The 15,352-nt window shown below is 43.0% G+C and overlaps 1 protein-coding gene across 3 annotated transcripts in view; it reads right to left on the bottom strand.

Annotated features, from left to right (window-relative positions):
- MACF1 (microtubule actin crosslinking factor 1) overlaps window positions 1-15,352 on the bottom strand; it is a gene marked incomplete at both ends in the record, with an annotated part of 419,220 nt that overhangs the window by 260,600 nt on the left and 143,268 nt on the right. For 2 of the 3 annotated variants that reach the window (XM_080692742.1, XM_080692743.1), the window contains one exon: window positions 4,132-4,221. In XM_080692742.1, the coding sequence (XP_080548868.1) occupies window positions 4,132-4,221 (90 nt within the window). Of the gene's footprint in view, window positions 1-310; window positions 407-4,131; window positions 4,222-15,352 lie in introns of all 3 variants that reach the window. The other variant, XM_080692741.1, reaches the window with a different exon arrangement.

Raw genomic sequence — 15,352 nt, 5'->3', positions numbered from 1 at the left:
AAAACAGGCCACCAGAGAGCTATGGGTCTCCAGGTCACAGAAGGACTTGACATCCCCAAATGCTGTGATTCTTTTTGTGCCAGCCATTCTCAGGTAAGCAAAACAATCCCCACTCCAGGATCACCTCATAGTGGCAAGAGGCACAATTAGTTTTAACCACTTCCTTTAGGACTTAAATTCCCGGGTGGAAGGAGAAGGCAATTGGTGTAGCTCAAGGGTAGAATGGAGACCTAGAGAACCTGAGACTCTCTGATGGCCCTGCGGTGCCAGCTGTGCCAGCTGGGATGCTGGCGTTCCCAGGAGGACCTACTACATCATCATCATCTTCCTCCTCCTGCTCCTCGCTGTTTGTATGGCGCCAGGAGGGCATGCTCACCAGACGGAGGGTCTTCAGCCCGGCTGGCTCCTTTAGCCACCAACCAAGGCAGAGACACAACAGAGACAGGAAATCCACAACAAGAAGATGAAATGAAAATGAGAGCAGCATTGAAAAATGGTGAAAATAAATATGAAAATACTCTCCCACCTCCAAAAGAGATACAAAACCAGACCAAGACTAGAGCACATAGATGCACTGAACCCTTCTCATGTTGAAACACTCTTCATTCAGTTCTCTAAGGCCAGCTTCCCGCTCTGCTTTTGTGAATTGGTTAAGGAAGAAAGAAATGATGAAAATAATGGTAAAACGAGGTATCTAGATGGTTTTGGTGAAAAGATGATATCTATGCATATCTCCATAAACACCAATAGGCTTTTAAGGGTTAGAAATAGAAATTAAATTGGAGTAATTTTGCTAGGCATGGTAGCACATGCTTGTAATCCAAGCATTTGGGAGGCTGAGACCGGAGGATTGCAGTTCATAGACAGCCTCAGTTACTTAGTGAGGCCCTCTGAAACTGAGAGCCTGTTATCAAAATAAAAAATAGGGCAAGGGGTATAGCTCAGAGATCCAATGCCCTTGGGTTTTATCCCCAGACCTGCAAGAAAAAAAAAGAAAGAGAGAGAGAGAGAGAGAGAGAGAGAGAGAGAGAGAGAGAGAGAAGAAAAAGAAAAAAATAGAGCTGGGAGTGTAGCTCGGAGGTAGAATGCCCCTGGGTTCAATCCCCAGTACTGGGGGGGGGGGTCACTTTTCAATATAAAATCACTATAAATTCATCAAACATAGCAGCCCACTGATAAAAAAATATAACTATGAGTGCTAAAATCCAGCATGGTGAAATTGAAATTATAACTACTTATCAGGTTTATGAGAGCCAGAGGGGAACTAGAACTGCTAGCTATGCTAATAAAAGCTTCTGTCAATTTTGGCTACTAAAAAATATAAAATTGAGCTGGACAAGACTGCTAGCTATGCTAATAAAAGCTTCTGTCAATTTTGGCTACTAAAAAATATAAAATTGAGCTGGACAAGGTAGTACATATCTCTAATCCCAGTACTTGGGAGGCTGAGATAGGAGATTGCAAGTTTGAACCAGCTTCAAGGCCAGGTGTGGTGGCACACGCTTGTAATCCCAGCACTTGAGAGGCGAAGACAGGAGGATCGCGCAGGTTCGAAGAGACCCTGTTGCCAAATAAAAATATAAAATAGGTCTGGGAGTGTAACCCAGAGGTAGAAGGGCTTCCAGGAACCCCAGTACCACCACCACCAAAAAACTAAAACAAAAAACCAGCCTCGGCAACTTAGCAAGACCTTAGTGAGATCCTGTTTCAAAAAGAAAAGAAAACATAAAAAGGGCTTGGATGCAACTCAGAGGTAGAATGCCCTGGGTTCAGTCCTTAATACCAACATGTGTATGTGTGTGTGCACGCACACACACACACATAGAGCTAAGGACACAGAGTATTTGCATAGCATTGTGAGGGCACAGGTTCAATTCCCTATACCACAATAAATAAGTAAATAAATATAGTTCTATTACAAGGCCAAAAATAAATAATAAAACTGAAACAAAGGCCCCGAGTGAGCCAAGCCCCAATCCTAGAATGAGCTTGAGTATCACTAAAATAGTGAGATCGAAAATGTGCCAAATTCTGCTCTTTAAACACAACAAACAATGACTAAGAATTCACCAAAGGCAGTGAGTGGGCTGGGATTCACACACTACCAGAGCTGTGTGCCTTTTCAGTTTCTTTCCTCACAGATGTTTCAGATATTCAGCCCTGGACCTCTTCAAATGAGAGTTGCATCGTCTGGCACTAGAGAAAGAACCTGAGCCACAACACAGAGCACTCGTTTCCACTAGGCTCCAAGAGATGAAACCAGGTGTGTGTGTGTGTGTGTGTGTGTGTGGGGGGGTCTGAGCTCAGAAACAAAGGAAGTGGAAGGAAGGTCACATGACGAGCCAGGAGGCCCCTGGGGGAAGGTCTCCCACAAGCAGTACTTAATACATTTGAGGTGAAGGCAGGTGTATTTAATTATCCAAGGAACCCAAACGTAGTGCACTCCCTCCAAGACTATGCTCAGATAACAACTTCAGACCTCTCCATATCACAGAAGGGAGACAGTGAGGTGAACTGGAAAAAAAAAAAAAAAAAAAAAAAAGGAACTCCAAACACCGGGGCTCTTAAATGTAAACTGTAGGTCTTTAGCTGAATGTGGAGTGGGTGTTGGGGTTCCTGGGGTACCTCTGAGCTACACCCCCAGATCATTTTATTTTTTGTTTTGAAACAGGGTCTCACTAGATTGCTGAGATCCTCACTAAATTGCCAAGCCTGTCATCCAATTTTCGATCCTCCCAGCTCAGTCTCCCAAATACTGGGATTACAGGGATGTCCTACTATGTCCAGTTAAAAAAATTTTTTTTATTAAAAAGTACAGCCAGGTATGGTGGTGCACACTTGTAATCCCAGCACTGAGGAGACTGAGACAGGAGGATTGCACAGGTTCGAAGCCAGCCTCAACAACTTTAGTGAGGCTCTAAGCAACTTAGTGAGACCCTGTTTCCAAATATAAATAGGTCTGGGAGTGTAAGTCCAGGGGTAGAAAGCCCCTGGGTTCCATCCTCAGTACCAAAAAAAAAAAAAAAAAAAAAAAAAAAAAAATTAAAAAGTACAATAGATGGGGAAATGGGAGGAGTCTATATAGACTTTAAATCACATTCTAGAAAGAAAAATACATTTTATTTAAAAAAATCTTTAAATGTAGCCGGGCGTGGTGGCGCACACTTGTAATCCCTGCACTTGGGAGGCTGAGACAGGAGGATCGCACAGGTTCGAAGCCAGCCTCGGTTACTTAGTGAGACCCTGTTTCCAAATAAAAATATTTAAAAAATAGGTCTGGGAGTATAGCCCGGAGGTAGAAAGCCCCTGGGTTCCACCCCTAGTACCACCAAAAAAAAAATCTTTAAATGTAGCCGGGCATAGTGGCACTCACTTGTAATCCCAGTATTTGGGAGGCTGAGACAGGAGGATAGCGGGTTTGTGGCCAGCCTCAGCTACTTAGTGAGGCCCTCTGCAACTTAGTAAGACCCTGTTTCAAAATAAAGAGTTAAGCCGGGCATGGGTGCATGCTTGTGATACTAGCATTGGTGAGGCTGAGATAGGAGGATCACAGTTCACGGACAGCCTCAGCTACTATTTAGTGAGGCCCTTTGTAATTCGGTGAGACATTGCTTCAAAATAAAGAATAAAAAATAGGGCTGGGGGGGTGTGGCTCAAAGGTAGAATGCTCCTGGGTTCCATCCCCAGCACTGCCATAAATAAATAAATAAATAAATAAATAAATAAATAAATAAATAAATAAAGTTAAAAATAGGGCTGGGGTGCAGCTTAGAGGTAGACTGGCCCTGCGTCCAATCCCCAGTACCACAAAAAAAAAATTAAATTTTAATCTACTATTCCTAAAATACTAGGAACAGATGAGGATCAAGAAAATATGCAGTTATGAAAGGAATAATTGATTCCTGATTTTATCAAAGCATAAGAATATATAATACATCAGTTGAAATATCTCATTTGTAAACTATAAATCTGAGTTAGAAATAAATTCCACCAATAATCTCTTCTACTTCCTCCTCCTAATTAACAGAGCAAGCAGTGAAGGCTACTGTCCTAGCCCTCTATAAGACAGACCAATGTGCCTTTCCCTCGGCTACCGTGCTGGCCATTCACTAGGAGAAAAGAGAAGCTCACCAGCTTGATGCCCGAGAGGACCTCCAGCAGAGAGATCAGGTTATGGCCATCCCGCAGGTCTTCATAAAGATCATTGATGTGCTTTCGGACCTGTGAAAGAGAAAAGGGCTGGCTTTTATTTGTTCTGGAATCATTTCACTATCCATTTGAGAACTAAAAATTAAGAACTTGAAACTAAATAATAAGATTCAGCAATTTTGGGCTTGGAGTAAAATACAATACATACAAAATGGTAGCATTTATCACAAGTGTGTGTGTATGTTTAAGTCAAAGCCAAAACTACTAAAATGCTAAGCAACTCTGAACAACAGTGGAGAATGGCTGGACAAGGAGTTGGGAAGTTTTGCTTTTTGTGTGTGTGTGGTACTGGGGGTGGAACCCAGAGGCTTTCTACCTCCAGGCTATACTCCCAGACCTATTTTATATTTTATTTGGAAGCAGGGTCTCACTCAGTAGCTGAGGCTGGCCTCAGTCTGGTCTCTCTAATTTTAGAATCTCTGCCATTAACTACTATATGTTTTGATCAACAATGACCTTGTTTTATTCCCTTAGTCCAAACAACTGGATGTGTGTGGTGGTGCACGCTGGTAATTCTAATACTTGTGAGACTGAGACAAGACAAGGACAGCCTCAGCAAGTAATGAGATGCTCATCTATCTAGTGGAACCCCGCTTCAAAATAAAAATATAAAAGCTGGGCGTGGTGGCACATGCTTGTAATCCCCGCACTTGGGAGGCTGAGACAGGAAGACTGCACAGGTTCAAAGCCAGCCTCAGCTACTTAGTGAGGCTCTCAGGAACTTAGTGAGACTCTGTTTCCAAATAAAGTATGAAATAGGTCTGAGAGTATAGCTCGGAGCTAGAAAAGCCCCTGAGTTCCACCCCTAGTACCACAGGGAAAAAATAAAAAAAAATAGGGCTGGGAGTGTAGGTCGGAGGTAGAATGGCCCTGGGTTCCATCCTCAGTACCGAAAAAGAAAGAAAGAAAGAAAGAAAGAAAGAAAGAAAGAAAGAAAGAAAGAAAGAAAGAAAGAAAGAAATCCAAACAACTCTCTTGTGACATTAATTACCCAGTTGACAGAATAATCCGAGGAAGCTGAAACACTTTAGAAGCTAGAGATTTACAGCTATGAGTTAAGTAGCAGTAGGACTTCTGATTCTTTCCAAGTCTAGTAACAACATGAAGTTCACAACACAAAGTCAGAAGACTGGACCCAGGGCCACTGTAGCTCTGAGCTAGTCAGAGGTACAATTTTATTTATAAATAATCTTATAAATAAAGAGGCCCTTTTTAAAAGTTTGAAATAAGGTCTTGCTAAATTGCAAGCTGTGAAGAGTCTCTCTAAATTCCTGAGGTTGGTCATGAACCTGTGATCCTACTGTCTCTGCCTCCCAAGTACTGGGATTACAATGCTCTGCTGAACTTAATTTTATTTTTATTTTCTATTTATTTTTATGTTTATTTATTGTAATACTGGGGATGAAACCCAGGGGCATTTGACCTCTGAGCTACACCCCCCTGCCCTATTTTTTATTCCTTATTTTTGAAATAGGGTCTCAGTAAGTTGTGGAGGGCTTCACTAAGTAGCTAAGGCTGTCAGCAACATGTGATCCTCCGGTCTCAGCTTCCCAAAAACTGGGATTACAAATGTGTGCCACCAAGCCTGGATTATTTATTTATTTATTTATTTATTCATTCATTTATTTATTTTGCAGAACTGGGGATTGAACCCAGGGGCATTCTGCCTCTGAGCTACATCCCCAGCTCTATTTTTTTTTTTTTTTTTTTTTTTTTGGTGGTACTGGGGTTCCTGGAAGCCCTTATACCTCTGGGCTACACTCCCAGACCTATTTTATATTTTTATTTGGAAACAGGGTCTCCTAAGCCAGTGCGCGCGGCTGGCTTTGAACCTGCGCGATCCTGTCTCTGCCTCCCAAGCTCGGAGATTACAAGTGTGCGCCACCACGCCCGGCTATTTTTTATTCTTTTTTTTTTTTAACAAGATCTCACTAAATTGCGAAGGGCCTCACTAAGTAGCTGAAGCTGGCCACAAACCTGTGATCCTCCAATCTTAGCTTCCCCAGTGCTAGGATTACAAGCATGTGCCACCACAGCTAGCTGAACTTAATTTTTAAGAATGGGTGTGTTTAACAATCAGCTCACAAAATTGATGAAAACTGAACATCTGGTTCTCATGAATCTGTTTAAGTTGGCACTGCCATACAAGTGGCTCCAAGCTTTCAACCTCTCTCCTTCTCATGGGTTCAGTGTTTACAGTGCAAAACCAGCACAATGCACCACTAACAGCAAGAAGCAAGTAGTGAGGGTCAGAAGGAGTGTTGATTAGAGAAGTCAAATTTTAAATATGCTGAATTCAAAACAGCAGTGAAGGAGCTACAAATGGAAATGTTCCTGAACTCAATCTGGGTCAGCTGCGAACTTGAGAAGTCATATGCACAGCGGTGCTAGCTACAGACATGGGAAATGTTGAGCTTTCTGGGTTAGGGGCAAGAAAAGAAGAGCAGAGTGCTGAGGACTGAGCCTTAGGGAGTAGCCAAAATTAGAAGGTGGAGATGGAAAAGCAATCAACAAAGGATAGGGGGTGGGGTGCAACAGGAGCAGTGATAGAAGCAGGGGAAAAAAGAAAGTACAATGAGGCAGGAAGAGCTGTGAACTACTGCTGAAGGAGAGTTCACAGAGGATGAGGTCTAACAAGTGTTGAATATTCCTACAAATAAGTTAAAAAAAAAAAAAAAAAAAACACGTGTAATCCCAGCATTGGGGAGGCTGAGACTGGAGGATCATAGTTTGCGGACAGCCTCAGCTACTTAGTGAGGCCCTCGTATCTTAGTGAGACCCTGTTTCAAAATAAAGAATAAAAAAATAGGGCAGAGGGTGTAGCTTGGAGGTCAAATGCCCCTAGTTCCATCCCCAGACCCGCAAAATAAACAAACAAACAAACATTCTTTTTTGTTAGAGTAATTTTCAAGAGAATGGCATGATGGAAATCATATATGAATGGCAGATTTTAAAAAGTCTGAAAATAAATATTTGTCATTAAAGGTTAAGAAGAGAAGGCAACAAAGTTAAATAAGAGATTAGGTTTTTTTTTTTTTTTTTTTTTTTGTACTGGGGATTGAACCCCAGGGCATACTACCTCTTAGCTACACCGCCCCCCCCCCAGCCCTATTTTTAAATTCTTTATTTTGAAACAGGGTCTCACTAACTAGCAGACGGCCTCACTAAGTAGCCAAGGCTGGCTGTGAACCTGTGATCCTCCTGTCTCAGCTTCCCAAATACTAGGATCACAAGCATGTACCACCACGCCCAGCAGGAGATTAGGGTTTTTTAAAAAAAAAAAAGTATACATGTTCAGCATGGCGGCACAGGCTCGTAATCCCAGGACTTTGGAGGCTGAGACAGGAGGATTGCAGGTTCATGGCCAACCTCAACAACAGCAACATGAGGCCCCCTAACTCAGTAATTCAGTGAGACTGTTTCAAAATAAACAATAAAATAGGACTGGGGGTATAGCTCAGAGATAAAATAACCTTGGGTCCAATCCCCAGCACCACACACACAAAAAAAGCACACTTCACCATCCTCAATTTGAGTATTATCATTGTAACAGATAATACATGAGTACTTTTGTGAGGGTTACTAGGATTGAACTTTTCTACCTCTGAGCTATACTCCAACTCAATTTTATTTTGAAAGAGTTTTGCTAAATTGCTATGGGTCTCACTAAGTTGCAGGGACTAGCCTGGAACCTGCACTCTTCCTGTCTCAGCCTTCCAGGTACTGGGGATTACCAACATGCACCACCATACCCAGCTAATAGCTGTTTACTTAAAGCCACATATCTGTAAGATCTTGTTTCTTTTCATTCCCCAGGGAACCAGTACACTAACCTGACACCTGTTAAACTGCCTCTGCTTGTTTTTGTAAAATGGGATCTCACTGTGATGCCCAAACTGGCCTCAAACTCCTAGGCTCATAGAATCCTCCACTACACACAAGCTTCTACATGACCCAGCAACTGCACTGCTACTTATATAATTAAAGAGAACTGAAAACACAAGTCCAGACAAGAGCTTGTCAATTAACGTTCATATGAGCATTGTTCTTAATAGCCAAGAAATGAAAACAACCCAAGTGCCTATTAAGATATACATAAACAAGATATATATTATATCCATTCTTTCCAGGATGGGAAATTATTCAGCAATAAAGAGAAATGAAATACTGACACAAGCTACAACACAGATGAACCTTAAAAACATTACATTCAGCTGGGCGTGGTGGCGCACGCTTGTAATCCCCGTGCTTAGGAGGCTGAGACAGGAGGATCACAGGCTCGAAGCCAGCCTCAGCTACTTAGTGAGGCTCTCAGCAACTTAGTGAGACCCTGTTTCCAAATAACATATAAAAATAGGTCTGGGAATAGAGCCCAGAGGTAGAAAGCCTCTGGGTTTCATCACCAGTACCACCAAATAAATAAATATAATAATAATAATAATAATAATAATAATAATAATTTACATTCAGTGAAAGAAGTCATAAAGGATTGCATTACAGTATGATTCCATTTATATGGGATATCCAGAATAGGTAAATCTACAGGGACACAATGCAGGTTGGTGGTGGCTAGAGCTAGGGAAAGACCGTGAGGACACTGGAGGTGAAGGCTAAAGGGCACAGGGCTTCTTTAGGGGGTGGTGCAAAAGAGCTGGGGGGCAGGTACCTTGAAGGTAGAATGCCCTGGGTTCAATCCCCAATAACACACACACACACACACACACACACACACACACACACACTACATCAGTTGTGTTCTCAATTAATAAAAAGTAATTAACTTATTCCAGAGCAAAGATATTTGGAACCCAAGAGATTCTAGATCAACTCAATCTAGAACTTGGGAGGCTTAATTGGTTTTAATCTCACAGTGGTCTGTCTGCCAAAGTCAGCATTAGTCTGAGTGTACTTGGGCAGCCAAGCAAATATATGAGTTGAAGAAAAAAAAAAAAAACTTGATCTGTAATTCTCAGCCCCAAAGTTCAAAGAATTTCAAAATATCCCAAGATTAAAAAAAAAAAAAAAAAAAATCCTACTGGATTTTTTAAGGCTGGGTGCCTGAAAAGAAAAAAAAATAAAGCTCTGTCTGGTGTCCAATTTCCAACAATGCTATGATACGTTCCTCCCCCGGCCTCCAGTCATCACACAGCACTGAGGCGGAGGCCAGGACATCCCTACACTGAGGCGGGGCCCCGGCAGCATCCCTACCAATGAGCAGCGGAGAGCCAGAGCATTTGGATTCAACTACAAAGTTAGGGCACCAGCTTGAGGCAGGATCAATTCAGTTCTGTCAGCTGTTCAAGACAAGTAGGAAAGGAGAGTGAGGACGTGTATAGTTCAAAGATCCAGTGGGGTATTGTTGGTGTTAGTGGTGGCGGTATTGGTATTGGGGAGTAAACCCAGGGTGTTCTACCCCTGAACTATACCTCCAACCCTATTTTTTATTTTGAAACAAGGTTTCACTAAGTTGCCGAGGATCTTGCTAAATTGCTGAAGCTAGTCTTCAATCTGTGATCTTCCTGTCTCAGCTTCCCAAGTACTGGGATTACATGTGTGCACCACCATGCCCAGCTCAGACCTAGTGACTGTGATCAGAAGAGCCACGACTGATCCTTAGCTCCACCCCTAACTAGCTGTGTGATCTGGGATAAGTCACTTCACCCCTCTAATTCTCATTCTCCTTAGTTGTGAAAACTGAGAGAATAAAATACCTTTACTTCTTTGGAGGTGATTTTAAGGATCAAGTCAGATCAAATGTACTTCCTAAGCTTTAAAACAGGATTGAAATACTATATGCCTAAGGTAACAAATACTTACTGGATAATTCTCATGTCCCTGTGTAGCACCTGATGGAGAAAGTAGTACAACGGTGTCCCAGCTCTCAATGAGCACTCTAACAGAGACAAGTACCAACACACAGGCATCTCTTCAAAATGACAAGGAACAGGGATGTAACTGCAATTAAAAGAGTCTCAAGGGATTCAGGTTGGAGACTCACAGGAAAGTTGGAACTTGTCCCTGGGGGGTAAGTGGGCAGTGACCAGGTACAAAGGCTGGTGTGTGCGTTCTAGGAAGGTAGAAATAAATGAAGAGACAGGAAAGTACACGGGACTAGGGAGCAGTGGGTAGAGGGTGGCTGCAGCACACTACTCAGGACAGCCTACCTCCACAGGAAACTGGACCAGAGACTGGATGAGGCTGGGAAGGGCCTGCAGCATGGTAGAGTTAGGGATCAGCCAGACGTGACTGGCAGACACGGAAGGAATTTATAGGAAGAAATAGCAGGGCTTTTTCTCCCTACCTTTCTCCCTTCCTTGTCCTGACACTATAAAAAGAGACAAAATAGAAGAATATAAAATAATGTATGGGGCCGGGCATGGTGGCGCACGCTTATAATCCCCGCGCTTGGGAGGCAGAGACAGGAGGATCACGTAGGTTCGAAGCCAGCCTCAGCTACTTAGTGAGGCTCTCAGCAACTTAGTGAGACCCTGTTTCCAAATAAAGTATAAAATAGGTCTGGGAGTATAGCCCGGAGGTAGAAAGCCTCTGGGTTCTACCCCAGTACCACCAAAAAGTAAAAAAAAATTAAAAATTAAAATAATGTTATGTAATTATAACTCACGTACATAATACAACAGAGAGCACAAAGAAGAGGGTAATTGATCCTATGTGGGAGGGCCAGGAAGATATTTATTGAGGAGGTGTTAAGTTGGTGGTATCCTGGCAGAACAGACTGTAGAAAGGTATTCCAAGCTGAGGGAGTGGCACAGCAAAGATACAGAGCCATAAAATAGCATGCCACATCACTGACCAAGAGCTTAAGGTATGAGGGGAATTTAGCACTTTGAGCCTAGAAAGGTCAGCAAAAGCCAGGACTAGCACTGCAGGTTAAGGGCATATGGTACAGACTTTACGTTGTTGCTTGAACTCTAAAATACCAGTCTACCAGTCTGCCTCTTTCTCACAGTATGATCTGAACAAGTAATAGACTCTCTCTAACCCTCACTTTCCTCACAGATAAAATGGAAATATTAAGCCGGGTATGGAGGTGCACACTGTAATCCCAGTACTTGGGAGGCTGAGACAGGAGGATTACAGGTTTGCAGCCAGCCTCAACTATTTAGTGAGGCCCTCTGCAACTTAGTGAGACCCTGTTTCAAAATTTAAAAAAAAAAAAAAATGGGTCTGGGGATGCAGCTCGCTGGTAAAATGCCCCTGGATTCAACCCCCAGTACCATTAAATAAAGGAGGGGGAGGATATTAAGAGAGCCTACAGCATAAGATCACTGAAGGAATTCATGAGATAATCTATGTAAAGCACTCAGTATAAAACATCAGATTTGAGCTGGGTGTGGTGGCACCACACTTGTAATCCCAGTATTTGGTGGAGACAGAAGGTCAGCAGGTTGAAGGCCAGTCTCAGCAACTTGGTGAGGCCCTCTGCAACTTAGTGAGCTCCTGTTTCAAAATAAAACAAAAATAAAATAGAACTGAGATTGTATCCCAGCATTTGGGAGGCTGAGGCAGGAGGATCCAGTTTCATAGCCAGCCTTAGCTACTTAGTGAGCCGCTGTTTCCAAATAAAGAATAAAAAATTGGGCTGGGGATGTAGCTCTGAGGTAGAATGCCCCTGAGTTCAATTCACACACACACACACACACACACACACACACACACACACACACACACACACACACACACAATAGGGAATAGGGCTGGAAATGCCCCTTGGTTCAATTCTTAGTACCACAAAAAATAAAATATGAGATTTGCAGAAAGCCCTCAATAACCTATTACTACTGTTATCATTTCCATTATAAAGCACTCTGTTAGGAAATGATTATGGTGGTCCAGCGAGAGATGAAGAAGCCTTGGACAAGAGCAGAGATAACAGACATGGAGAAGAAAAGGCACCACATCCCAGCGATCTTTCTTTTTTGCTTTTTCTCTTTTTTGGAGGGGTGGGGTACTGGGGATTGAACCTAGAAGCATTCTACCTCCAAGCTATGCCCCAGCCCAATTTTTATTTCTTTATTTTAAAACAGGGTCTCACTAGGTTTCTAAGAGCCTTAATACATTGCCAAGACTGGATATGAACCCACAATACTCCTGGGATTACAAGCATGCGCCACCCACGCCCAGTTCAGTCATCTTTCTAATTGAAAGTGATTGATGAGACTTGATACTAACAGAGAAATTACTGACAGTACTAAATTAAATATGGTTCTAACCCGGGCATGGTGGTACATAATCCCAGTATTTGGGATGCTGACACAGAAGGATCACAGGTTCGAAGCCAGCCGCAGCAACTTAGTGAGGTCCTCCACAACTTGATGAGACCTGGTTTTCAAATAAGAAATAAAATCAGGTTGGGGGTATAAGTTGGAGGTAGAATACCTCTGGGTTCAATCATCCTCCAAAATACATATGTATGTATATACATATATTGTTCTAGGTTTCTACCCTGGACAACCAGATACATGAGTAAATGAATGAAGTGTTTAGCAATGTGGGGGTATGTCCAATACAGGATATGTCTGGGTAACATCCAAATGAATGTGCCAATTATACTGTGAGAAACACATCTTTGGCTTGGGCAAGAAGGCAGGAAAAATGTCTATAATTTGACTCTTTTTCCAATTTGTTTGTTGTTTGTACGTACTCAGATCAAATCCAGGGGCATTCTACCTCTGAGCTATTACTTTGAAACAGGGTCTCACTAAGTTGCTTAGGCTGGCCTTGAACCAGTGATCTTCCTGTCTCAGCCTCTGGAGTACTGGGATTACATGTGTGTGTCATCTTACCCAGCTTGATTTTTTTGTGTGTGTGGGGGAGTCTGGGGACGGAACCCAGGAATATTTGACCTCCGAGCTACACCCCCTGCCCAATTTTATTTTTTTTTTATTCTTTATTTTGAAACCGGGACTCACTGAGTTGCAGAGGGCCTCACTAAGTAGCTGAGGCTGGCTGCGAAATGTGATCCTCCGGTCTCAGCCTCCCAAATGCTGGGATTATAAGTGTGTGCCACTACATCCAGCCCAGCTTGATTTTTACTTTGAAAATCACCCTCACTTGTGGTCCCCACTAAACAAGTGACCCTAAGGAACCATGTTTGGTTTATGTAAACTATGTTCTAGGCCACGGTTCACTGAACTATAGATGGAAAAGTGACCCATGCAGGAAAAGAAACTCCAATGAGATTTTCTGTGTTTGTACCTTTGGAACCATGTGGCTTCAGAAATGTGCCTTCCCATTTGACAGACAGCCACCATGGCTCACACATACACAACGGGAGAAAGACAGAGAAATGAATATAAGGAGCCCACAAAAAGAACTTAAGAGCACAAGGCCTTGCATAGAGATATGGTTGTCTGATAACTTTCCATAAGGCCCAGCAGCATCCAGACAGGATTCTGTGAAATCTTCCGGCATCCACTTCTGCTTGCACGTCTCTGTATTTCAGCAATCAAATGTTTCCCATAAATAAAACAGATCTGACTGCTCAGAACACAGAGAATGAGTCAAGGAAATGGCCAAGGTTAGAACCCTGGGGACCAGCAACATGGAGAGTCAGAGAGGAAGAAAAGGCAGGGAAGAAGGCAGAGAAAAGGCATCCATGGGGGAAAGGAAATTCAGGAAAGAGCAGAGTCCTAGAAGTTGGTGTAGAGAAGGTTTCAAGGAATTGACCACAGTGTCAAATGCTCTGGAGAAATCAAGTCGGTCAAAGATAAAACTAGGCCACTGGATATGGCGATTAAGAGAAAACCGATGCCCTTTACCAGAGCAGCAGGAATTATCAGGACACAAAAACTCTGTTTTCAGATCTGACTGACAGTCAGTATTCACACCAGTTACCCTTGGGTGGGACTTTAAACATGCCTCTACCTTGATCCCCCCCACCCCCGGAACTGGGGTTGAACCCAGAGGCATTCTATCTCCAAGCTATACTCCCAGCCCTATTTTTTATTCTTAATTTTGAAACAAGGTCTCACTAAGTTGAGGAGGGCCTCACTAAGTAGCTGAGGCTGTCCGAGAATGTGTGCCACCACGCCCAGCCTGCCTTGATTTTAATAAAATCTTCCCCCAACTCTAGGCTTTCTAGAAATGTTCTGTATCTTAAACTATGTGGTGGTAAAATGCATGTAAAAATCTGTCAACTGAACATTGAGCCTGCCTGCCTACCTGCTTTTCTTCATTTTACAGTGCTGGGGATAGAACCTGGGAGCATTTTACTGCCAAGATATGTCCCCAGCCCTATTTTATTTATTTGTTAACAGGGTCTCACTTGATAAGTCGGGTCCCCTCCCCTCCCCCACATGATCTTGCAGCCAGGACAGGAGGCGGAACCCTGGAGATAGCGGAAGACTCCAAATTTCGCTAGAAGACTACAGATGTCATGAGAGAATCTGCATTCCCACGCTTAATCCCACCCCCCCAAAAAAATACAGGCTTAAAAGCAGAAGTACTTCCGCACTGCCAAGTGGGCAAATCAGGGGGCCATCTGGACTAGGTTACAGGAGTCTCCAGGCAGATGGCTCATTGCCCCCCCTCACTGACCTGATCCCGAGCCCCTGAACCCCAAAGGTGCCCTGTTCTGTCAGATTAAAGCAGATTTTTGTTACCTCGGTGAGTGCTTTGCCTCCTTTGCTGTCTCCCCAAGCCCCAACAACCCCAGTTCAACTTTTCATCACTAAGTTGTTGAGAACCCCGCTAAATTGCTGAGTCTGACTTCAAATCTGCAATCTTCCTGTCTCAGCCTCCCAAATACTGGTATTACAGGTGTGTGCCACCACACCCAACTTTGTGCACTTTAGAATGGGAACAAAATCCCTTGTCCCATCCTTACATAGCAATCAGATTTAAAAATAAAGAGGTTTAGGCCGGGCGTGGTGGCGCACGCTTGTAATCCCCGCACTTGGGAGGCTGAGACAGGAGGCTCGCGCAGGTTCGAAGCCAGCCTCAGCTACTTAGTGAGGCTCTTGTCAACTTAGTGAGACCCTGTTTCCAAATAAAATATAAAAAAATAGGTCTGGGAGTATAGCCCAGAGGTAGAGAGCCTCTGAGTTCCACCCCCAGTACCACCAAAAATAAAAAATAAAAAAGGTTTATAAAATAATTTTAAAGCTACAAGTGAAGTATTCTT

This window comes from Muscardinus avellanarius (assembly GCF_963383645.1).
Source record: "Muscardinus avellanarius genome assembly, chromosome: 3".
Taxonomy (NCBI): Eukaryota; Metazoa; Chordata; class Mammalia; order Rodentia; family Gliridae; genus Muscardinus; species Muscardinus avellanarius.
Note: the sequence above shows the minus strand (reverse complement) of the source record. Positions and strands in the feature narration are given on the sequence as shown.